General features: G+C 41.6%; 1 protein-coding gene across 4 annotated transcripts in view; it reads left to right on the forward strand.

Moving 5' to 3' along the window:
* Positions 1–26,697, forward strand: part of RFX4 (regulatory factor X4) — a 177,117-nt gene that overhangs the window by 134,640 nt on the left and 15,780 nt on the right. For 3 of the 4 annotated variants that reach the window (XM_003269965.3, XM_030821304.1, XM_003269964.4), the window contains 4 exons: positions 1,135–1,229; positions 1,938–2,055; positions 12,617–12,736; positions 13,407–13,568. In XM_003269965.3, coding sequence (XP_003270013.1) covers positions 1,135–1,229; positions 1,938–2,055; positions 12,617–12,736; positions 13,407–13,568 — 495 coding nt within the window. The remainder of the gene's footprint in view (positions 1–1,134; positions 1,230–1,937; positions 2,056–12,616; positions 12,737–13,406; positions 13,569–26,697) is intronic. The other variant, XM_030821303.1, reaches the window with a different exon arrangement.

Consider the following 26,697-nt stretch of genomic DNA (forward strand, 5'->3'; position numbering starts at 1 on the left):
CACTTCCAGCCGGGCGCGGTGGCTCATGCCTGTAATCCCAGCACTTTGGGAGGCTGAGGCGGGCGGATCACGAGGTCAGGAGATCGAGACCATCCTGGCTAACAGTGAAACCCCGTCTGTACTAAAAATACAAAAAAAAAAAAAATTAGTTGGGTATGGTGGCGGGCGCCTGTAGTCCTAGCTACTTGGGAGGCTGAGGCAGGAGAATGGCATGAACCCGGGAGGCGGAGCTTGCAGTGAGCCGAGATTGCGCCACTGCACTCCAGCCTGGGCACCAAGGCGAGACTCCATCTCAAAAAAAAAAGCACTTCCAGATTCAGTTATCTGACTTAAAGTGAAGACAGGTTGTAAAGTGGTAGGATTATCTCTCTAATGAGGAAACTGAGGGGCAGAGAGACTGTTTCACTTACTCAACAAGTATCTATTAAGCACCTACTACATGCCACACAGAGAGGCTGCTTAAGCTACTTGCCTGATATAGTTGTGGTCCAGAAACATTTGAATTATCACATGTGCCCTACCCTGGGCAGAGAGCAAGAGAGCAGCAATGCCTCACCCATTAATTCAAGCAAGAATTTGTTGGGTAACAACTATGTCACAGATAATGCACCAGCTAATAAAGATATCAGACAAAGAACTAGCAGGGAGACACACATGCCCACCCAACTATGCCACAGTGCCATTAGTCATATGATAAAGGTAGAAAACCGATAATAAAGTGCTATGTGAGTGCAGAGGAGGGGTGATCAGTTCTGTAGGCAAGGGGCATGGAAGGTTAAAGGGATTTCATACCAGGGCCATTTCAACTGGGACATGAGGAACCAAGTAGTGGGAAAAGCCTGAAAAAAAAAAAAAAAAAAAAGACTAAGGCTATGAAAAAAGCAGGGCTTGCTGGGGGAATGGCAAATAATATAGGATAGCCACAGTTTAACGTGTTCACAGGCATGGAAGATGATCTTGGAAAGGTAAGTTGGGGCATGTTTTACAAAGTCTTGAATGCTCTGCTAAGACCTCGGAGTTTTATTTATTTAAAGTTTTACTTTATTCAAAGTTTTGTTCCTCTGTTCTTTTAAGATGTCGCTCTTGTTAAATACAACTGCAGTGATGTGTGTGGGCTTCTCCTTTGTTTGATAGTGTATCAGGAGTTTGACCACCTCTTGGAGGAGCAGTCTCCCATCGAGTCCTACATTGAGTGGCTGGATACCATGGTTGACCGCTGTGTTGTGAAGGTTGGTAAACCGGCGCCTAGGGGGCAGCCTTGGGTCCTGCAGCCCACCACTGCCCTCGGTGGACTTGGCCAAGACAAAGCCCTATGGTGAGCTATCTGAACAGGGTTTTGAGGAGAGGCCCCAGGAGGTGGAGGAGTCAGGAGGCAGGACTCTTGAGTCTTCCATCCCTGATTCAACCAGGTCAGCATCTCTTTTATCTGCTGTATACACTGAGTCTTGGCATAAGATTTCATTTTTTAAAGTATTTTTGCTGCTACAAACAAAACAAAAACCATTGCTCCATAGCTTTGATTTTGAAGACCACAAGCCTTCCTGTCATTTTTCTGTATTTATTTATTTATTTATTTTTGAGACAGGGTCTCACTTTGTTGCCCAGGCTGGAGTGCAGTGATGCAATCACAGTTCACTGCAGCCTTGACTTCCCCAGGATCATGTGATCCTCTCGCCTCAGCCTCCTGAGTAGCTGGGACTACAGGGGTGTGCCACCATTCCCAGCTAATTTTTGTATTTTTTGTAGAGATGGGGTTTTTGCCACGTTGCCCAGGCTGGTCTCAAACTCCTAGGCTCAAGCGATCATCCGCCCACCTTGGCCTCCCAAAGTGCTGGGATTACAGGCATGAGCCACTGCAACCGGCCTCATTTTTCAAAGAGACAGTAATAAATGAAAGGTCAAGTCAACCACTATTAAAGCCATTCACTTTCTTATAGATGGCTGCCAAGAGACAAGGGTCCTTGAAGAAAGTGGCCCAGCAGTTCCTCTTGATGTGGTCCTGTTTCGGCACGAGGGTGATCCGGGACATGACCTTGCACAGCGCCCCCAGCTTCGGTAAGGCCACCCCAGCCCTCCCCATCTCCAAACACTTTTTCCTCTGGGCTCCATGCATTGAATCTACCACAGTCTAACTTGCTGTTTCTACAAGGTCATCACCCTGAAACACATCTGTTCTGGGGAGACATGACATTGTTAGGACTTTCAGGGAGAGAGATGGCAATACATGCTAAAGGTGGAGTATCAATCTGAAAATGAGTGGTTTTGCCCACAGATAGTACTGTCTGAGCTTAAAGAGGAATAAATTGCAGTGGATGTACTCCCCACGCCTAGATGTCCCCAGTGATTGCTGCTTCCAAAGCACAATTTCATAGAATCCCGTATTTGTGCACTTCCCAAAACTGGGCACGTGAAGAAACCTCTGAGTTTGAACACTTGCAAATGGCTTGATTGACCATACTCTAGCTGTGGGCAGATGACCTTAAGTTTTCTTTAAAAATGTACTCCAGTCTAATACCTAAAAAAGGGCATTTGCATTCACTTTCCCTTTTGTTTCACTGACCCTTTAAGTCTTCATCACCTCCAGGAGACATCCCCACCTCAAGTCTTCATCTGCTGCTTTCTAGTATAACAGGGCTTGAAATCTCTGCCCAAAGGTACTGATAACAGTCCCTGCGGGCAGCAACCTGATTACTGAATCGGGGTGAATGTTATGCTACATTGTAGGACAGTTTTCTACTTTTCACCAGAAAGAAAGGAATATGTACTGAGTCCAGATCATCACTGGCAAAGTGAGATGGGACTTTTAGGCATTATCCAGACATTTGAAATCCCAAAACATTTTGGTTTCAATTTTCTAGGCATTTCGGCAAAGGGGCATTGGTAAATTTTCTGGGTAATTGCTTCAGTTCTCTATTTCGCTTTGCAAGTAAGGTTGTGGTTTTGTTTCTCATTATCTCCAATTAAGCCAATCAGCTCTGGGTTTTGCTGTGGGTTTGACACTTTTCCATCTAGCTTTTTATGGTCTTGTCACTATTTTCCAGTTGTGCTATACAACGAAGTAAATATGTGGGAAAACAAAGAAGGCACTATTTTTTCTAAACAGCCCTGTCCATGAAAGACTGTGTTTACCCACTTGGAGAAGCATTTTGTTGTGGATTTCTTTAATCTCAGCATTGGAAGGTTCTCTGAACCTGCCTGCACCATAGCTACAGATGGAAATTCTCTTTGAGCTGTATATGGAAATGCTCTGCTGACTGCTACCTGGGCAGTGCCATCAGGCATGGCATTTTGATGACTTCCAGTTCAGCAGTTAGTGTTAGCACATGTTACCTCTAGCTCTGGAAAAATCATTCATGCAGAACTGTTTTCCCTTAAGTGAACTGTTGGAAAATATTTGAGATTTTTTCATTGCTTCCAAGTCAGAGAATCAACAATATCTCACACACACACACACACACACACACACACACATATCCACATCCACACAGCGAGCATCCTCTCCATGCCTTATCCTTTATTCTTCAATTTGCTGATTCTTAAACTGACCACGTATGCTAGCAGGTGCCTTTCACTAGACAGGGAAAGTAATTCCCTTGCAATATTCTTTGAAATGCATCTGTGCTTACCGAGTTAACAGTCAATGTAAAAAAGAAAGTTTGAGCAGGAGAATGATTAGGCTTTATGAACGGGTTGAATTTATTACTAAGAAATATGGTTCCTTGAAATGTGTTTCTTTTGGAACCACACACTATTTTGGGATAGATATACTGGAAACTCAGGGAAATGGCAAAAAAAGATGATTACAAATCACTTAGAAAAGGAGAAAAAGAGATATTAACCCAGTCTCAGTTTTACAGTATTTTTCAACCCTGAGTGGGTTGAAATAATACCTGTCTCCAAGTCCATCTAGCAAACTATCTGAAATGGCCCAGCTCATCTGACTCATTGTTGAATTTTGCAGCTTGGGGTGACAGGCAAGTTAAAAGAGTTTGCGGCAGACAAAAGCCCAGCTCCCCCTTTCTGCCTGTATATGTCAAAGACCCAGTTGGTGGTTGTGTTTGGGTCATGTGTTCCCTGTATGAAAACAGCTAATTAGGAAAAAGAGCCCTCTGTTCCTTGGTCCCCTCCCCCAGCCACAGGGGCCAGCTCTATATATCTTATAACTCCCACATGGTCCTTGTCGCTGTGAATGGGTACAGGGTTTGTGTGTCAGCGTAGCAGGCTGACCATTACAATGATCGTGTGGAATATCACAATGATCCCGTAGGGGACTCTATCACCTCTTCCCAGAACAGCCTCTTTCAAAGGTAGTTGACTCCTTTCTTCTCCTTAATTCCTTTTCACTCTCTTCTCCTTAATTCTTTTTCACTGAAAGAACCTATGCTGTGAACTAAAGTAGCCAGACTTTCCTTCTTTGCTGCAAGTTTTAGCAAAATTAGTTAGCAAAGGTAGGCTATCAGGCAAACTTTTAGTCCTAATGAAGCTGAGCAAATCAAAGTTTTGTTTTTAAAAAACACCATCTTTTTAGTCGACTGATCTGATTTCAGTTCCTAGAGTACCTAGATCTCAAGTTGGTGCCAGCGCCTTTACCTTTTCATTCTGGGTTTTCACCAAATGCCTGCTTATTCCACTGTTATGAACATCTGGAAGGTAATAATAGTTCCCGGAAGTACTCTAGCATAAATCAGTTTAAAAAGCAGCCTGGGTGTGACAGCTGAGGGGCACAATTGCACAACACTTCCATGGTTTCACTTTTTTACACACCTGTTGTCTGACCCAGCATCACAGCTCACTCACTTGGGCAGGGCTGGGGAGACCATGTGGGCATGTGTCAGGGAGCGGCTCCCAGAACAAGTGGCCATGACCAAGCCTTCCCAACTGCTTCTCTATGCTTAGATGGCCTGGCCCAGCTCTCTTTTAGGCAGAATCTGCTAAATTGCAGGACCTTAATGTTCGCAATGTCATTCAGGCCCCCACCAAGCACTAAGAGACAGGAATTGCTTTCCCTGTAGTCAGGAGTGGAAGTAAAAACCCAGAGAAGAGAGGACTTGCATGTGGACTCAGAGAAGTGGCAGATTGAATTCAACCTGCAATTGTTCCCATGCTAAAGCTGGAGTTTCTTCTGCCATGCTACACTGCCACCACCTCATTTAATTTCTTTAGGTAGAAGAAAATTAATAATAACAACACAGCAACATGTATTGAGGGCCGAATATACTTTAGACATTACATTTTCTCAATTACTTCTCACACAACACTGTGAGGTCTGAATTGCTGCCCTCAATATGACAGACGAGGAAGCTGAGGTAGAACTTGAAGGATTTGCTTAAGATTAGAGATAAGAATGAAGCAAAGACAAGACAATGATGACTATTATAAGAAATATTTTGGAAGCACATACTATCATTGAATTCTTGCATTAACTCTGCAATGTAGGTAATAATAGACACTTTCTAAAGAGGTGAGAAGGGAGCTTGGAGAATTTCCTTGCACAAGATCAATGCAGCAAATGTCAGAATTCTGTTTCAAAATCAAACCTGCCTGACCACAAAGCCCATTCCTTTTTGATTATCACAATTAAGGCAAATACTCTGGGCTCAGATGCATGCCACAATAGAGCTAGAAAAATTTATTTAATCCACATTGATATTATTAATATTTTTTAAAATATCCATGGGTTAAGATTTAAAAATTTAAAGCTATGAGAGAAAAGAATAATTATTAGACTGTCATGAGCAGTAAGAGATGCCAGAAGACAATGGAGTAATATCTTTTAAGTGTTGAGAACAAAGAACTGTCAACTATTATTCAAGAGTGAGGGCAAAATAAAGACATAATCAGTTATACAAAGACAGAATTTGGCAGCCACTGATCTTCACTCAAAAAAACAACAAAAAACTATTAAAGGATGCATTTCAGCTGGGCATGATGGCTCACACCTGTAATCCTAGCACTTTGGGAGGTGGATTCCCTGAAGTCAGGAGTTTGAGACCAGCCTGGCCAACATGGCGAAACCCCGTCTCTACTAAAAATACAAAAATTAGCCGGGTGTGGTGGCGGGTGCCTATAATCTCAGCTACTCGGGAGGCTGAGGCAGGAGAATCGCTTGAACCCATGGGGGCAGAGGTTGCAGTGAGCCAAGATTGCACCACTGAACTCCAGCCTGGGTGAGGGAGCAAGACTCCATCTTAAAAAAAAAAAGGATACAAAAAGGATACATTTCAGCAAGAAGAAAAATAAAGCCATAGCTGAGGTCTACAATACAAGAAACAACAATGTTCTAGTTATTGTTGCCATTGCTGTGTAATAAATTACCTAGGCTTAATGGCTTTAAGACAACCATTTTATTACGTTTATGGATTTTGCAAGTCAGGATCATGTGCCAGCTCACGGTTCCACGTGCAAGTGCCCTAAATGTGAAGTCACTTTGCTTTTATGATCCCTTCTTAGATACAGTGTAACTTCCCTCATACTCTATTGGTCAAAGGCAGTCCCAGGCCTACCATGACTCAAGGAGGTGCACAGACCCCAATTGTTAATGGACGGCACATCAAAGAATTTAGGGGCCCTGTTTTAAGATGAGAGAAATTTAAAAGTATGTAAACATATTTAATTAACTATTGAATGCAATTTAAAAACTAAAAACTAATTTGTATATGTGTTTTAAAAAGTTAAAAATAAGTTCTAGGTAAAACTATAACACAGAGTAATGAGAAGAGAATCTTCAAGGAACAGTTAAAGCATGCTAATGTCTTTGTCTTTTTTAGCAATACTAAGTGACTTTAGGCTTTGTTGGAGAAATTTATAGTTTGGATTTAATAAATGTTTAGCATATATGTTAATAAATTAAGGTATCATTACTAAAAGAATATAATCATGATTTATGGAGGAAAATGGAAGAATATGAAAACTTAAGAGATAAAACGTTAAATGGAAAAGAAAAATTGAGAAGATAAAAGAAGCATAGAAAATGGATGGTAAATGAAAGCACAAAATAGGATGGTAGAAATAAATAAAGACCAAATGATAATCACAATAAAGGAGAAAGTCTCTTCCTTCAAAAAACATCAGGCATAAACATTTTTATAGGCAAGTTTAACTAAACTTATAAAAAATATAAAATCTGGCCGGGCGCGGTGGCTCACGCTTGTAATCCCAGCACTTTGGGAGGCCGAGGCGGGCAGATCACGAGGTCAGGAGATCGAGACCACGGTGAAACCCTGTCTCTACTAAAAAAAAAATACAAAAAATTAGCCGGGCGTGGTGGCGGGCGCCTGTAGTCCCAGCTACTTGGAGAGGCTGAGGCAGGAGAATGGCGTGAACCCGGGAGGCGGAGCTTGCAGTGAGCCGAGATCACGCCACCGCACTCCAGCCTGGGTGACAGAGCGAGACTCCGTCTCAAAAAAAAAAAAAAATAAATAAATAACATCTTTAGTTTATGAAAATAAACATGAAAATCAATATTTCAGAGAATAAAAGAAAAGAAGAGGCCAGGCGAGGTGGCTCACCCCTGTAATCCCAGCACTTTGGGAGGATGAGGCAGGCAGATCACGAAGTCAGGAGTTCGAGACCAGCCTGACCACCATGGTGAAACCCTGTCTCTACTAAAAATACAAAAATTAGCCAGGCATGGTGGCACGCACTGTAATCCCAGCTACTTGGGAGGCTGAGGCAGGAGAATTGCTTGATCCCGGGAGGCGGAGGTTGCAGTGAGCCGAGATCGTGCTACTGCACTCCAATCCAGCCTGGGCAACAGAGCAAGACTCAGTCAAGTTACTGAATTTAGTTTTTTTTTTTTTTTTTTTTTTTTTTTTTTTTGAGACAGAGTCTTGCCCTGTCACCCAGGCTGGAGTGCAATGGCATGACCTCAGCTCACTGCAACCTCTGCCTCCTGGGTTCAAACCATTCTCCTGCCTCAGCCTCCCAAGTAGCTGGGATTACAGGTGTGCACCACCACACCTGGCTAATTTTTTGTATCTTTAGTAGAGACGGGGTTTCACCATGTTGGCCAGCCTTGTCTCGAACTCCTGACCTCGTGATCTGCTCGTCTTGGCCTCCCAAAGTGCTCGGATTACAGGCGTGAGCCACCGTGCCCGGCCCTGAATTCAGTTTTTATAAAATCATTGGCATTCTTAATTTCACTAACTCGAAAATATAACTTAAAACATACACACTCACACAATTCATAATAGCAATAGAAACTAAAAGCTACCTAGAAATAATTCTAACAAAAAATTGGTGGTGATTACACTGGTGTTCATTTTAGAATTCTCTATATTTTTCTATGATGCATATTTTTCGTAAGAAAAATGAAATGCTTTGATTCGACCAAATGCAATCAACTATATTACCATATAACAATAACAAAATAAAATCTCCTTTTGTCTCTAATCCTAATGCCTTTTTCCAAAACAGGCTCTGTTGCTCCCTAGCTCTGTGACTTTAAGCAAGTTATTCAAGCCCTCTGAGCCTTCATTTCCTCATGTATTAACTGAAGATAATACCTTCTTTGCGGTGTTGTTGAGAAGTTAAAAGAGCTTACTTAGCGCGGTGCATATGGAATTAGTCAATGCTTGCCTATTTGATTCATACATCTAACACATATCCATTGAGTCTCTATTGTGTGCCTGGCAATGTTGTAGTCACTGGGTATAAAGCACTGGTCAAGATAGAAAAATCTCTGCAAGACGGAGCTTACAAGCTAGTGGAGGAGGCATGCAATAACAATTAAGTTAAATACGGGATATAGTATTTAACTTCGATGGTGAGAAATGCTAAGGAGATAAATAAAGTGGGATGTTCGCTGTAACTGCCTCTCTCCTTTTGTCTTTGGTGTCTCTCTGTCTCTCTCATCAGTCTTTCTGTATCTCCTTTTCATTTTCCTGTCTTCATCAATATTCACTATCCTCAATGCTGTGACACTCTGGCACTGAACGGTTTACTACCCAATAATCTTAATGATTAATTTCTGCTTAGTAAGAACACTTAGCTTCTGTGGAGCCTGAGACTGAGCTTTATGCCTCCTTTGTACTCAGAGCACTTAGCACAATGGTAAACAGGTAGCAGTAGCTCTACAGACTCTTGTTGTTTGATGGATTAAAATTTAGAATGGAAAATTAACAGACTAACGGGTAGCTGATCAGAGGCATTAATGAAGAGAGCTTGAAGGCCCATGTCAAATCCGCACTTTCCCTAAAGTACCGGCTTCCAAGTTCAGCTCTGATGTTTTCTTTTTTTTTGTTTTGAGACGGAGTCTCGCTCGGTCGCCCAGGCTGGAGTGCAGTGGCGCGATCTCGGCTCACTGCAAGCTCCGCCTCCCGGGTTCATGCCATTCTCCTGCCTCAGCCTCCCGCGTAGCTGGGACTACAGGCGCCCGCCACCACGCCTGGCTAATTTTTTGTACTTTTTAGTAGAGACGGGGTTTCACTGTGTTAGCCAGGATGGTCTCGATCTCCTGACCTTGTGATCCGGCCACCTCGGCCTCCCAAAGTGCTGGGATTACAGGCATGAGCCACCACGCCCGGCCTGCTCTGATGTTTTCTAAGAGTAATCTTAGGCAAGTTTCTTCACCTCATCAGATCTTTGTTTCCTTGTCTTATAAAACAAGAGGATGGTATAAAATGATTTCCAAGGTGTTTGTTCATCCTAAAACTACTGGCTTGGATTTTTATCATCCAAGCTTTCCATGCTAATTCATTATTTCATAGTACATTTTTCTCTTTCTATCCATGTTGGCTTTAGATCAACATCCCAGCAAATAATTTCTTCATTTTGGAGACCCTTTCCTTATTTGATGCTATCTTTTGACTTGTTTGACTCTATGAACAAAACAGTCATGTCATGGGATCTTAGAACATAGTAGCAAAAGGGATCTTAGCGATAATAATAATAGCTACCAATTATTAAGCATCTAATATATACTTTTCCTCATTTTAGTACTTCCGTAATGTACATTTTACTGTCCTTTTAGAGAGCTGTAGCGCGTAATGATTGAAGAGCAACTTCAGAGTCAGACAGTCCAGGGTTCAAGTCTTGGTTCTGCCACTTAATGACTGTGTGACATTAGACAGCTACTTTACCTCCCTAAGCCTCACTTTCCTCCTTTGTAAAAGGAAAGTATCACTTATCTCACATGGTTGTGATGAGGATTAAATGCCAAAATAAATCTCCGGTGGTTTACACAGTGGCTGCCACAGAGTCAGAGGTCAATAAATGTCGGATTTTGTTTTCAATATTTATAAGGATTAGGGAGAGTAAAGGAACTCATCTAAAGTCTAAGCTACTAAGTGACAGAGCTAGGATCTCAACCTGGGCAGTGTGATCAACAGCCCATGTAATTACCCACACAGTGCTGTACCTCCTCAGTGGTTCACAGGATCCCATTTCAGAGAAACAGTTGGAAAGTTTAGTTTTAGAGACTGCATCTCACAATGATTGAGCAGAACCTGGACTTTGCTGAATAACAAATGGCATTGAAAAACAGACATAGTACTGGAGATGGAAGAAGGATGTGAAGGAGGTGGAGGACAGTGGACCTTGGCCTTGAGCTCTATGGAACAAGGACAGGAGTTTATGGCAGGCTGTAGAGAGAGGGGGTCATGTTCATGACCTGCTAGGCATCTAGTGGCCTTACAGTTAAGCCAGGGATTTTCCTCTCTAGCCTTTCTAGACCAAAAGATTAACTGATCTGAGATGAAGGGTGTGGGTGTATACAGAAGCCAGGTGCAGTTAAGGAGAAAATAAATAAATTTCACCAAGGAGTGCTCCACAAGCCCCCAACTAGCCTCCATTACCTTATTTCTGAGACTTGGAGAGACCTAGCTCCCAGCTCAGGTGGCCCCTGTAGGGGCCAAGTCACTTATGCCCTCTGGGCCTTATTTTCTCATCTGTGCTATGAAGATATTGAACTAAATGACTTATAGCGGAATGGGAACAGATTATGGAGCCAGACCAAACTGAGGCAAATCCCTACTTGATTACTAATGAAGAGACTCATTTCCTCATCGGTAAGGCAGGATAATACCACCTACCTCACAGTTTGTTGTAAGGAAGAAATATATGTTCAGTGCTATTAGAGTTTTTGGTACAGAGTAAACACTCAATAAACAGTAGATGTGATGATGATAATAATGGTGATGGTAATGATCCATGATGAAGATAGAATGACAAAAAAAAAACAATGCCAGAGAGCGCCGTAGTCTCTAAAAGGCCAGGCGTGGTGACTCATGCCTGTAATCCCAGCACCTTGGGAGGCCGAGGTAGCTGGATCACCTGAGGTCAGGAGTTTTAGACCAGCCTGGCCGACATGGTGAAACCCATCTCTACTGAAAATACAAAACTTAGCCAGGTGTGGTGGCATGCACCTATCATCCCAGCTACTAGGGAGGCTGAGGCAGGAAAATTGCTTGAACTTGGGAGGCAGAGGCTGCAGTGAGTCAAGATAGCGCCAATGCACTCCAGCCTGGGCAAAGGAGTGAGACTCCGTCTCAAAAAAAAAGTCTCTAAAAAAGCAAACTAGAAGGAAATGGGAAAAAAGCAAACAGTCTACGGGTCAGCTTGGAGAGAGGTGAGAAGTTTTGGACATTTTAAAGGGCCTGCAGGATATCTACATGGAGATGTCCTATTGGGACCTGGAAACATGCTATGGGAGATAAAGGCTTGGCCCCTCTCTCTGACCCTTGATCCATGAGGCCTTGATTACAGTAGACATTAATTGAGCCCCTACCGTAGGTGCACCATTCCACTGTGCATGGTAGCAGCATGACATGCAAAAAAAAGCTGGTTTTGAAATAATGTATTATCTATTAATTGTGTCATCTTGTATAAGTGCTTGGCCTGCAAAATAAGAATAAAAATACCCACCTTGCCACATGGTTGTAGTTATTAAACTAGAGAAGATAAGACTTTGAGCACAGAGACTGGCAAATAGGAAAGTCTTTAAAAATGACTGTTCACATTCCCTTTTACAAAATAATCTACTCTAAATTGAAAAATGAAGACTGCCACTTGAAAAGACCAACTATTTTCAATGAATTACCTTTTCTAAGAACCATGTGCTAAATGAGGTCTTGAAAACATTTAGGGAAATAAGTAAATAACTTGTTGCAGATTTAAATTTTCAAATTGGCTCCTAGAATTATGTCAGGTACATTAGTAGATAGCAATAGAAGGCAAAGTCCCTGCCATGGACATACTTAAGTCCAATTGGGGGAATAATATGCTGGTGGAAGAGATAAAAGTGAGAGACACTATGTTAATGAATGCTGAACAGAGTGAGGGGTGCTCACATGAGGATGAGGCCAGTGGGTATGTGAGAGCTCAGAGATGGGTCGGTGGGTGCCATTTTTGATGGTGTCATACTAATATAACTTCAGCAAGGAAAAGATTCACTTGCCACAAAGTGTTAATGACACTTACCTTATGCCAAGCACTAGGCTAAGCTGAGGATACAGCCAAGAACTGCAACCTCTGACCATGAGGAGATCATAACTGAGTGGAAAATTAGACTCTTGAGTAGACCATTTAGAACACTGTGTAACTTGTGCAGTTGACCAGACAGAGGGGGCATACATGAGACAGCACGATTTACTTTCTGTTTGATCCTTTTTTCTACCAGGGTCTTTTCACCTAATTCACTTAATGTTTGATGACTACGTGCTCTACCTGTTAGAATCTCTGCACTGTCAGGAGCGGGCCAATGAACTCATGCGAGCCATGAAGGGAGAAGGAAGCACTGGTAAGCCAGCATTTTCCTGGGAATTGCACCACTTGATAATGTTATTTGTATCCTCACTTCTGTGCTTTATGTTTCTTTAACTCTGTATCTCAAAGAATTTAGTTATGGTGAACAGGTTAAGTGGTATCAAACCAATCATGTCTTTTTCCTCTTTAAAGTGGGCATGTGGGCTGGGCATGGTGGCTCACACCTGCAATCCCAGCACTTTGGGAGGCCAAGGCGGGCAGCTCACTTGAGTCCAGAGTTCAAGACCAGCCTAGTCAATATGGCAAAACCCCATCTCTACTACAAATACGAAAATTTAGCTGGGTGTGGTGGTGCACAACTGTAGTCCCAGCTGCTCAGGAGGCTGAGGCATGAGAATCACTTGAACGCGGGAGGTGGAGGTTGCAGTGAGCCGAGATTGTGCCACTGCACTCCAGCCTGGGTGACAGAGCAAGACTCCATCTCAAAATAAGTAAATAAATAAATAAATAAACAAATTAAATAAAGTGGGCATGTGTGTATATGCAAATTGCCTTGAGTGCCATGATGGTGATGGGAAACCATCGAAGAGTTTGACAAGAGAGTGACATCACACAGATTAGAAGAATATTTCACTTTTTAAAGTCTTTTAGAGACACTTGCCTTTACATTTGGTTCTAAAAACTTACCCTATCTCTATCCACAGCAGAAGTCCGAGAAGAGATCATCTTGACAGAGGCTGCCGCACCAACCCCTTCACCAGTGCCATCGTTTTCTCCAGCAAAATCTGCCACATCTGTGGAAGTGCCACCTCCCTCTTCCCCTGTTAGCAATCCTTCCCCTGAGTACACTGGCCTCAGCACTACAGGTAATGGAAAGTCCTTCAAAAACTTTGGGGACTTAATGTTTGAAGAAAGGGCTTTCTGCCAGCCTGGGCAACATAGTGAGACTTCATTTCCACAAAAAAAAAAAAAAAAAAAAATAGCCAGACGTCTTGGCTCACACCTATAGTCCCAGCTACTTGGGAGGCTGAGGTGGGAGGATCGCTTGAGCCCAGGAGCCACGATCACACCACTGCATTCTAGCCTTGGTGATACAGTGAGACCCTGTCTTAAAAAAAGAAAAAAAGGGCTTTCTGGAAAAACATTCTTCCCCCACAATCTCCAAAAGGTAATGCCAAAACCTGGGTATCTTCTGGATTTGTGAATGACGTACAGGTATTCATTTATTCATTGGTACACATTCTGTATGCTGCTGTTTTCAAGTTGGCAAATTAAGCATATGATAAAATCCCAAAACTAAGCCACTGAATTGATTATAATGCTATATAACATAAATACGCATTCTTGAAAACAAGAAAGGGAACTCTCTGAATCAAAAACTGAGCTGCTTTCTTTTTCTCTGGAAAGGGAGGCAGACAGGAAACCTTACACTAAGCTATGGCAACCATAAGGAGGCAGGGGCTGTGATGTGAGTGGGTCTTCAGCTAAGCTAGAGCTGCTGGGCACATAGCATGAGGCTGATGCTACCATGAGACTGCGTGGAGGCCCACACAGTCCAAGATATGCACAGGAGTCTCATAAGATTAATTTACAACCAAGAATTACCCAAGCTTGGATACACACCCAAAAGAAGGCAGAGATCCAAACAGACGTTTGTACATCAGTGTTCCTAACAGCATTTCTCACAATAGCCAAAAGGCAGAAACCACTGAAGCATCTATCGATGTATGATGGATAAAGAAAATGTGGTATATACATAAATGGAATACTATTGAACCTTGGAAAGCAATGAAATTCTGACTCATGCTACAACTCTGATGAACCTTGAAGGTAGTATGCTTAATGAAATAAGCCAGACACAGAAGGACATGTATATGATTCCATTTATATGAGGTACCTAGAATAGCCAAAGTCACAGACACAGTGAATGGAATGGTGAATGTCAGGGGCTGGAGGGAAGGGAAATGAGGAGTTAGTGTTTAATAGGTACAGAGGTTCAGTATAGGATGATGAAAAAGCTCTGGAGATGGATGGTGGTGATGGTTGCACAACATGGTGAATGTACTTAATGCCATTGAACTATACACTTGAAAATGGTTAATATTGGGCGTGGTGGCTCATGCCTGTAATCCCAGCACTTTGGGAGGCCGAGGTGGGTGGATCACTTGAGGTCAGGAGTTTGAGACCAGCCTGGCCAACATGGTGAAACCCCATCTCTACTAAAAATACAAAAATTAGCCGGGCATGGTAGTGCATGCCTGTAATCCCAGCTACTCAGGAGGCTGAGGCAGGAGACGTGCTTGAACCCAGGAGGTGGAGGCTGCAGTGGGCCAAGATCGCTCCACTGCACTCCAGCCTGGGCATCAGAGCAAGATTCCATCTCAAAAAAAAAAAAAAAGTTAATATGGATATATATTACCACAATTAAAAGTCACCCAAGCATCTGTGGAAGCCCAATTCCATGAAGGAGGAACAACAAACTTAAGAATAGAGAGAGTCTATATCCAAAGGAATAAAGTTAATAGGACAAACTGAAAAGTACTGTTAAGATGAGAACTAAAAAGAAATCAGCCAGGCACGCTGGCTCACCCTGTAATCCCAACACTTTGGGAGGCCAAGGTGGAAGGATGGTTTGAAGCCAAGAGTTTGAGACCAGCCTGGCCAATATATTGAGACCCCATCTCTACACAAACTTTTTAAAAAAGTTAGCTGGGCATGGTGGTATGCACCTGTCGTGGAGGCTGAGATGGGAGGATCATTTGATCCTAGGAGTTCGAGGCTGCAGTGAGCTATGATCAGGCCACTGCACTCCAGCCTGGGTGATAGCCTGTTTAAAAAAAAAAAAGAAGAAGAAGAAAGAAAGGAAAGAAAGAAGAAAAAGAAATCATACCCATGAGAGTCAAGATCTTCAAAAGGAAATATATAATTGTTGAAATAATAATTTCGATAGGTTGAATATTAGAAAATTAGATCCAACTGAAAGAGATCAGTAAACCGAAAGACTGATCTGAGGAGTTCTCTGATAATGTGGCAAAAAGAAATAGTAAGTATAAAAGTGATGTTAAGAAAAAGGACTGATAAAACTCAGAAATTCTAATATTCATTTAATGTGTTCCAGAGAAAGAATAGAAGGAAAGTGAAGATGTAATAGCTAAGAGTTTTATAAAATGGAATAAAGACAAGGCTTTTTAGACCAAAAGCTCTCATTGAACATGTGCTGAATAAATGGAAAAAAAAATTACCTCTAAGCCCACTGAAGAAAATCAAAGATAAAAGAAATCTTATTAGCGTCCCCAAAGAAAATGCATATAACCTCCAAAGGAGAGAGAACCAGACTGATATCAGACTTCTCATCTGCAACATTAGATTCAATATCTGAAACCATACTTTTGAAGTGTAAAGAAAAAAAACTACATTGAAAACTTTGGATCCAGAATCCTATATATGTTTATTCATGTATATATGTACACACATGTATTTTTTTCCCCTGTTAGGACATCTTATGTACCAAGTCCTGTGCTGGGTGCTATGGGAGATAAATAGATTAATATGCCAAGGCCTTGCTACCAAGAGGGAACACAAGGATAAAGAAAAGTACAGAGACAACTGTTATGGAAGGAAGAATGTGGTATATGCAATAAGTGAGATATAAACTGATGCTATGAGGTTCCCAAGGAAGGAGAGATTCTATGTGGCTGGAAGTATCAGGGAAGACCTCACAAAGATTCCAGGCTTTGTGGAGTGGAGGGCTTGGTCAGGCTGTGATAATTAATTTATTATCTTTCCATCCAAACCTGCTCTACTACCCTCCTGTTACCCAGGCAACAAATACAGGAGTCAGCTTCAAATCTTTCCTCTCCCTCAACTCCTGTATTAGTTAGGGTAGGCTAAGCTGGTGTGACAAATAGATCCAAACACGGGTGGAGTTAACACAACAGAAATCTATTTCATGCTTGAAGACAGTACTGCTAGGGTATTCAGTCATAAAGGAGGATCTCTGTAATGCGGCCATTTGGAAACACATGCTCCTTCAATATTAAGCTCCCACATACTCCAGGGCAGTATTTCCCAAACTGATCCACAGACCAGCAGTATCAGTATCTCTTGGAAACTTATTAGAAATGCTCTTACCTGGTCCCACTGCAGACCCAGTGAATCAGAAACTCTAGGAGCAGAGCCCAGGAATCTTGTTCTGCAAACTTCCAGGTGATTTTGATGCTCACTAGGGTAAGGACCACTGCCTGAGGGCTTTGTTAAGTCTGCAACCAGCTGGCAGAAATGGAAAAAGAGCATGGAGGATGAAAACCGACTCTCTTAAAAGCCCTGGCCTGAAGGTGGCACACGTCACTTCTACTTATATTCCATCAGCGAGGACTTAATCACATGACCTCATGTAACTGCAAGAGAGGCTGGGAAATGTAGAACAGCATGTACCCAGGCAGGGAAGGGGAAACAGCTTTGGGGGGCGACAGCGGGCATTCTCCATCACACTTCCCAAGTCCAGTTGTTCTAATACTAATCTAGACTGATCTGTTCCTTCCCATCCCACTTGTGCCTCTGGTTCAGGCCACCCCCATCTCTCATGGACATCCGCAGTGACTCTCAAGCTGGTACCCTGCCTCCAGACTCTACTCTGTCCTCTGTCACACTACTCACTAAGTCTCGTTTTAATGAAGCTTGTGCCTCCTTAAAGTGCTGGGGCAAAGAACCCACTGCCTCACTCTAAAAGCCTTAAAGAGCTCTCTTTCTCCAAATCACTTCTCATGCTGTTCCTTCTTCTTGGGCTAGCCTCCTTCTACCCTCTGCCTGATAAAATCCTACTCACCTCCTTTGATGTTTCCCCCACCCTCCAAGTTAGAATCTTCCTCCAGACCCTCACAGCATGGACTTAATTATATCCTAATTCTATTTAGGACTGTTTCCAGAATAGACTTGGAACTAAAGTTTTTTTGTTTTTTTGTTTTTTTTTTTTTTTGAGGACCAAATAAATAGGGTCAGATTGCTCCATTCAGGAGCATTTACTCATTTACTCACATATCTATCCATTTCTCCAAAAAATATTTCTCAGGTGGCTTCTGCGTGCTAAACACTTTTGGATAGGTGGTGATACAATAGCAAACAATAGAAGTGTGGTCCCTGCCCCCTGGGAGTTTATGTTTAGAGGTTAAGGTTCTTGATGAGCAAACCAACAGTAACAATATAGTGTGAGGGGTGCTAGGTTGGAAGAAGGGTCAGAGTATTATGGGAGCATGAAGGAGAGGGGAGAAAAGGTATTCCAAGTAGAGGCAAGAGAGAGCATGTTATTTTTGGGAAACTTAAAAGTATATATCCTGGAGACTTTTGATTAATTCCTTCCCCAAAGTTTCCTCTCTCTATGGAACTACACCTACTTAGAGAGGGATTGAGTGGATGCTTAAGAAGCTGGAAGGACTTGCTATCTTGTGTACTAGCCAATAAACTCAGTAGGCCTTTGTCAGGGACAGCTAAGGAAATTGGATTCTTCAAAGTATTGAAAAGCTGGGTTGTTGATAAATGGCATTAGATCAAGCTTTGATTTCACTTTGGGTACACAGCTAGAGAGCCCTCTTCTGTGGAAATTTAGATTTGAGATTGCCATATTTATTTATATAGATGCACCTCAAACTGTATTTTGTTTTCTGCTTTGAGGAGGAAGAATGTGATCAGGCTCCCACCTCCCTCCCATTTTCTTTCCATAGTGGGTTGTTGTGGTTCCTGCTTAGAAGGCTCAGAAAAAGTAAGTGTAGTGAAAAGAATGTCTTTGTTCACCGAACATTAAAAGGGAAGAGAATTTAAGTACCTTTCGGAGCTCTTCATGCAGCTCTCAGGAGTTCTTCAAAGATTGGGATTATTAGGCAACCATCCTGAGTCTCCTTTCTCCCTAAAGAAAGAGCCATATACCCAAATAATCCTGCCCAAATATCCCTGTCATCACCAGGGAGACACACACGAGTCTGCTAGTGATAATATCCTAACTTCCGAAATAAACGGAAATTATACAAATAAAACAGTTCTGCATTATGAAGCAGAAACCATTTGGATGAAATGTTTCTCAAAGTGTAGCAACATTTCAAATAAGGAGACAGACTCTAAGGGAATAAGGGATGGGAGGGAAGAGTGTGAAAGAAAGATGTCTAGGATCTTCTCATAGTTCTCATCCAGCTAGTGAGTGTGCCTGGCTTTCTTTGAAGCAATGTGGAGGCCTCAAGTTATGGCAGGTGTGATAGACAAGGCCACAGGAATATCATAAATGGCTTCAGATATTTCTGTGCAATGTGTTCAAGAGCCATAAAAGTAGCTTCTTAGAAATACAAATGTGAAACAGGTTCTCTTCAGATGATTTTAAGCTTTGAAGATTTTGGCACATTCCAGCTTTGTTCTCAGATATCTCCACAGGGCACTAAAAATGTCATCCTATATAAGACTATGTATGATATTTTTCTCAAGTACCACTTTTGAAATACTCCATTGCTAAATTAGACTGGATCTGGGCATGTAATGTGGGTCATGGTCTTGGAGAAAAGAAACCAAATTTCCTAACAACATGTATGATTATATAGGCATATTATAAAGCACAAATTATGTACCCATGCTAGAAACCTAAATATTAGGAAATCTATTATGGCAGGCTTCTTAAATTTTCATTGAACAATAGTGTAAATTGTAAAACAATTATGTAAATCTTATAAAATGTATTTGCCGTGTTTCTTTTTATAAAAAAGTCAACTCAGCACACGGTTTTCATGCCCAGTTAATTATTATTTCTATTTTAAAATTATCGCTTGACTTATATATCCCATCTACTTTCCAAAAAGTTTTGAAGTAGTTTATAATAAAAACAGAAAAATCAATTTCATAAAAAGGACCAAAACCAGGAAGAAAGAAAGAAAAGGGGAGGAAAATTAAATGAAACAACTGTTAGCTTTAAAAATTTATTAAAATCTTATTAATATGGGAAATTTTATGTGACCCAGTTATTTTGTTGGGTTTCCAGTATATCGTTGATCAGACAATGTAAATATTACCAGGTTTGACTTGTTGAGAATCAAGGCCAGTCAAGTACCTGGGACTCTTTAACAAATAAATGTCCCACTTTGGATGGACACTTCTCCATTTTTCAGCTGTGAAAAAGGAACAGTATTATGTGTGCTTGGTGGCACAAAGCTAAAATTAATTCATTGCACATAACCTTTTGGCATCCTTCGATACAAGGATTAGGGAATACAAGGTAGTACAGATAATGAGTTATGACTCACTAGGAAAACACTCACTCTGCTTATCTGTATCTACGTCTAGTTCCATGTCCACGTTTCTAAATATATTTTATTGACTGTACTTATTAATTGATTTTTTTTAATGGGGAAAGAAAGGGAAATGAAATAAATTTCAGGTACCTAAAATTAAACCTGATATATGGCCAATTTTGGTTGGCTTTACGGCAATGTCATGATAAGAGGCTGGTTAAAGGATTCCATTCCAACAGATTTCCGCAAGGTAAGATCTAGCCTGTCTGTCCATTTTCTCCCCCAAATTTGTAGGCTTGCTACGCTCCCTCATGACCTGGCAAAGTTGGCAAAGTTTAGAAACCTTAACTTTCTTAAGGAAAACTGGCTCCTTTCCTCCTTGGGAGCATGGCAGGCAGTGCCAAACTGATCAGTCTATTTAACATGACATTGGGCTGCCTTTCTTTAATGTCATCTCAAGCAAAACGTTAAGCTCCTACTCTGTCCCATAGGGCCACCAAAGGGTTCTAAAACCTCGTTTATGATGTCATTTTAAGTATTCCCTCCTTCAGCAATGACAATAAAAGTTAACTATTAAACTCATGTTTTCAACTTCCCACCATGGGTTCCCTGCAACACAAAACCAGCAAATGAAATCATTGAGATACTAGGATACTTAATGAAATAAAAGCGAATTCCTCATAAATGGCCCTAACTGTAGAACATCTGGCCTGCCCAGCTGCATCTTCTCTGCATCAGTTGAGGATGTAACAAAGATAACCGACCCTTAGTCTTTCCAAATAACAAAAGCCCAGTTATTCTGAGGGCAGCTAAACCGAGTGGGATAGGATGAACACTTCAGCCCTGCCGTAGAGTCTGTGATGACTCATTTACAGGACCTCGGAGTTGTCACTGCTAGTGAATTCCTCCTTCTTTCATCCCTGCTGCTTCTTTTTCTTTAAAGGAATGGAATCACGAAAAATAAGCTGGGATTGAAAATAGATTGTTTAATCGACTCTTTTTTTTGGATCACAAAATCAAATCTTAGCTTGCTGCTGGGACTTTGGGCTCCCTCATTCATTCATTTGTTCATTCATTCAATAAATATATATTTTGTGTCTAATTTGTACCAAGTCCTTGGGAGTACAGAAGTGAAAAAAAGGAGTTATAGTCACTTCCCGCATGGTACTTACATTCTAGTGGGTAAGAGTCAATACAGAAGTAAACTGCCGGGTAAAGGTGTAATTTCAAATGGTCAAAGTGCTATGTGTGAAAATGATAGTGTGCTATGAAAAAGTATAAAGTGGGGACCTACCTTAGTTGGTGGTCAGAGAATGCCTCCCTGACAAGGTGACATTTATCTGAGACCTGAAGGAGGTCTCCTTTACAAGGAGCCAGCTACATAGAGGTTGGGGAGGGAAAAAGAACTTTCTGTGTGATGGGGAAAAGCATGTGCATAGGCCTCAGGCAGCAAAGAGCTTGGCATAGTGGGAACTGGCAAATGTATATAATAAATAAGGAAGAGAGTGGCAGGAGAGGAAGTTGCAGAGATAGGCAGAGGCTAGATTATGCAGCAACATAAGAAGGAACTGATTCATTTGCTGCCCCTGGTCAGTTCTGTCAATCAGATTTTGACCATGGAACTATTGGTAAAGTGTAACTCAAAACAGATGAGGTTTCTAGCTTCAATAGGAGGTCTCTTTAGACACTGCTGTCTTAAGGATAGATGATAGCCAATGACGGAGGTTGCAGTGAGCCAAGATTGCGCCACTGGCACTCCAGCCTGCATGACTGAGTGAGACTCTGTCTCAAAAAACAAAAAAAAGATGATAGCCAATGACATACCTAGAGATACAGGTAAATAACCATATATAGTCTTCTTTCCCTGTCTCAGTCATGAAAATTACAGGAAATGCTTGTTTAGTAGCAAATACTGTCAAGCAACATTGTCCAAATAGAACTTTCTTTGATGAGATGGAAATTATTTCTATCTTAGCTATCCAAAACAGTAGCCATTAGCCACCTGTGGCTATTAAGCACTTCAAATGTGGCTAGTGGAATTAAGAAACTGAATTTTAAATTGTATTTAGTTTTAATTCATTTAAATTTCACTAGCCAGGAGTGGGTATAGGAAAGGGCAGAGCAGCTCTAGAATCTTGACACACTTAAAGGAGCTTACAAACAAAAGGCGTAGGTTAGGTTAAAACTTGAGCAACATCTGTGATGGTTCACAGAATCCTCCTAAGGAAAAGGTTAAAGCAGTGGTCCCCAACCTTTTTGGCACCAGGGACTGGTTTTGTGGAAGACAATTTTTCTATAGACTGGGGAAGAGGTGGCAGGGATGGTTTCACCTCAGATCATCAGGCATTAGACTCTCATAAGGAGTGTGCAACCTAGATCCCTTGCATGTGCAGTTCATAGGACTCACACTCCTGTGACAATCGAATGCTGCTTCTGATCTGATAGGAGGCAGAGCTCAGGCAGTAATGCTTGCTTGCCCACCACTCACCTCTTGTGCAGCCCAGTTCCTAACAGGCCACTGACCGGTACTGGCCCTGGGGTTGGGGACCCCTGGGTTAAAGGATTCAGTCCAAGATCTGAAAAAAGGGTACAGCCAGGTAGCTTGGGAAGCACTCTAAATTTTCACAAGTCTGTAGCAGAATCTCAAAGCTTCTGGGTTTTTGTTGTTGTTGTTATTGTTGTTTTTGAAACAGGATCTCACTCTGTTGCCTAGCCTGGAGTGTAGTGGCGTGAGCACAGCTCACTGCAGCCTCCACCTCCTGAGCTCAAGTGATCCTCCCACCTCAGCTTCCCAAATAGCTGGGACTACAAGCACACACCACCACACCCAGCTTTTGTATTTTGTAGAAACAGGGTTTTACCATGTTGCCCAGGCTGGTCTCAAACTCCTGGGGTCAAGAAATCAGCCCACCTCAGCCTCCCAAAGTGCTGGGATTATAGGCATGCGACACTGCGCCTCGCCAACTTCTGATTTTTAATGGCCCTTAACATACAGGATGTGTGACAGGAGGCAGTTATGTTATACAGCCTTGTTACTCAAAGTGTGGTTCACAGATCAACTACATTGTCATCATTTAGAAGTTTGATATAAGGGCCTCACTCCCAATCTACTGAATCAGAATCTGCATTTTTAACAAGATCTCCAGTGATGCAAATACACATTCAACTGTAAGAAACATTGCTATGGAAAGGGTTTGGGGTTGGGCAGACCTGAATTCAAATCCCAACTCTGCCACTTACCTGAGCAAGTCATTTAACCTCTTGGGCCTCAATTTTCTCACCTGAAAAAGGAGGTAATACTACTTACCTCAAAAGGTTGTTGTCAAGACTGAATGGGTCAATGTATAAAAGGAAATGAGCATGAGATCTGGTTTATGTTGGATGATCATTAATTCATTTATTTGACAAATCATTACTGATTGTCTATTATATTCCGAGTACCCTTCCTGTCCTGTGCTTAAAACCCCTTCCAAAACAAAGCAACCTTGGGGAAGAAGAGTGTTTTGTTGAGGATGGGAGGGGAAGAAAATGTTCCCCTGTAGCAGTTTCAATACTGTAAGGTGACCAACAACTGCTCCTCTTGGGATCTTTATAGGATTCTCAAATATCAAATATCCTCAGACCTTTAAATAAATAGAAATGTGAGGAGGGAAGGGGGGAATAAGAGAAAAATATGTGAATTGAACAAATAGGGAAGATTTGCTCTTGTTTTACCGACAAATAAAAAGCATTAGAATTGTCTTAAAAACTAAGCACAAACTGTAAGCTGCGCAGATTTTCTTTTATTAGCTTCCTTAGAAAAGCAGCAGCAGCAATTCTCACTGGAGGTCTCACTGGTAGGAAAGGGAATTCAAGGGGTGTTCTTTTCTGCTCCCCAGGCAAAAAGGGTTTCTCACCCAAGCCAGTAGGTGTTAATCTGCTTAAGCCTGCCTGAGTGGATGTGTTAGATTGCTGGCACATGGCCATTTAGGGGTTTTGTTCCCCAGACCACAGGAGCCCATTTTTCCAAGAGTTGCACTAGCTTTTTGTTTGATAACGTCTATTTCTAGCAGCATTTACTCCTTCAACAACAAATTCAATGGAACGAAAATTTACTGAACACCTACTATTTGGCACACCCTCTGTTGGGGATACAGAGATGAATAAGGAACAGTTGCTGCGCTCCGGGGCTCACACAAAAGTAACTCCTGTTGCATTCTCTCAGGTGATGGCTATTATCATGACTTCTTCCCACTGCTTGGAAAAAAACATGCTTTGGTTTCCTTGGCTGCCCCATTTAAATATCCACTGACCTCGCTGTGCTCGCCTGAGGTCCCAGAGGCTTCAAGGGTTAATTACTTGCTTGTTGTGGCTGGTTCATTGTTCTCCCAAACTTCTCACCCTTTCTGATTCCATTTCCAATTCTAAACTTTGTTTAATGTATTAATGTTTTTCTTTTTACGGAGGCAAGACACATTCATTACAGAAAAATACAGATAAGTAAAATAAGGGAAAACATTTTAAAACTCTCCTCAATCCCACCACTCAATGATAACCTGTTTTAATAAACATGACATTTTAAAAAAACTATAACAGTAATATAATTTCACATGAAGTTCAAAACATAGAGGAGGGCAATTATGCATAATCCAGTCATCTGAGTTGTGATCATTTTGGGGATCTTCCCTTCCCATTTTCTTGTACTTATAAATCAAGCCTAACGTGTAGCCTGCTAAAGTCATTATCTTTTGGGGGAAGAATATGGAATAGATGTGCAAAGCAGGAAGGGGTACTTTCAGCTGTGCTGGTGAGTAGGGATGCTAGTAATTTTATAGAAAAACATGTTTAGAAATTTGCCGTAATTGGCTAAATTACTGTTGCTATTCAAATGTTTCATCCCTGGTAATAGAATCTCACCTAAGAAACTTGCCTTTCTTCCTTGGGGTCTGAAATGAGAAATACAGAAATATCTATTATAAGAAGTTCTCATATAAGAATACCTGAATTCATAATGAAGAGTGCTTGAATACCATTAAAAGCCTACCACGTGCCAAACTCTCTGACATATATTATCTCAGTTAATCCTCATAACAGTCCTGCAAGATGGATATTATTACTCCTGTTTTAAAGATGATGAAACAGAAGCTCATAAAGTTTAACAGGCTTGCCCAAGATCTTATAGCTAGTACCTGGCAGAATCAGAACCCAGAGCAAAGAGACATAACGGTAGAGAGTAGAAAGTGTGTGGCAGAAAGTGTGTGGGTTCAGAGCCCGACTGAACCACCCACTCACTCTGGGACCTTGGGCAAGTTATTTAACATTCTAAGTTTCCTTGAACTGGCCTTTTGTGTGATGCCATTAGCCTGCAGTTAGTGTTGACAAAAGGAACCATCCTTAGAATCAAGACGAAGTCCATTGTAAGGGTGTTGAGGACATTGTTGAACAGTTCATAAAGGTATTTCTGTTTGCTCTGAATTTGGAGGACAGTAAACTCCTGAGCAATCGTCAGTCTTAGTGCTCCTAACTATTCAGGCTTCCGGGAGCACTGGCTCCTGGAAAACTCATATCTAAGTTTAAAGTTCACATATAGGAAGAATTTGGCTGGCATGTTTCACCTCATTCTGAATTGCATTTTTTGCCTCTAATTCTGCTTTTCTTTCTTCTTTCATTCCCACTTCCATTTTATTGTCTCGAATCTTTTATATTGCTATACACTCCCTTAAATTCTTTTGGATTTAACCATCAGTTTCCTCATCTATAAATGGGGGATAACGTTCTTTTAAAGGTGTGTGACAAGCAGTCAGCACAGTGCATGGTCTGTAAGAGATGCTCACTAATGGTGTCTCCTTTCATACTCTTAGAATAAATATTTGTCACCTCATTACAACAAAGGACATTATTTGCATTCTAAAAGATTCTTCAATTTATGAAAGGGCTCACCAAAGGGTTCTTTTAACAATAAGCCAATGTATTTAAAATAAGACACCATTTCCACATTTCTTCAAGGGTATTCCTTACCGAGTCTCTGTCACATAACTGGCACAGCACTGATCCACCAACTCTGCTTCCTCCCACTGCTCCATGTCAATGCAGCTCCTCTCATATGCTATTTGCAAAGTCCCTGGGATGGAATGGACTAATTTTTAAAATGAAAACCTTTCCTTTATCTTCCCAGAGGAGTTTTTAGATAGAAGTGGTCTGCTGCAGAAAACACAGAATGGGAGATCTAATTTTCTCTTTTACTTCACCTTAAAAATGTCCTCCCTTAAATTCTTTCATGTTTTCCATGTACCTAAAGGGGGATGTTGAATCCCATTCCCTCTGCCATCTAAAACAAGTTTAATTATTTCCACCATATTAACATATTTTAAAATTTATCAGAAATTAAGTTGTCTGATGAGTTTAGTATTGCTATTAATGATTTATTAAATTATCATTAAAAAAAATTCTAGCCCAGGAGTGGTGGCTCATGCCTCTAATCCTAGCACTTTGGGAGGCCGAGGTGGGAGGATGGGATGGAGTTGAGACCTAGAGTTCAAGACCAGCCTGGGCAACATAGTGAGACCCTGTGTCTATAAAAAATTTAAGGGCCAGGCGCGGTGGCTCACGCCTGTAATCCCATTACTTTGGGAGGCCAAAGCGGGTGGGTCACAAGGTCAGGAGTTCGAGACCAGCCTGACCAACATGGTGAAACCCTGTCTCTACTAAAAATACAAAAAGTAGCCAGGCATGGTGGTGTGCGCCTGTAATCCCA

This window comes from Nomascus leucogenys, chromosome 10 (genome assembly GCF_006542625.1).
Source record: "Nomascus leucogenys isolate Asia chromosome 10, Asia_NLE_v1, whole genome shotgun sequence".
NCBI classification, from domain to species: domain Eukaryota; kingdom Metazoa; phylum Chordata; class Mammalia; order Primates; family Hylobatidae; genus Nomascus; species Nomascus leucogenys.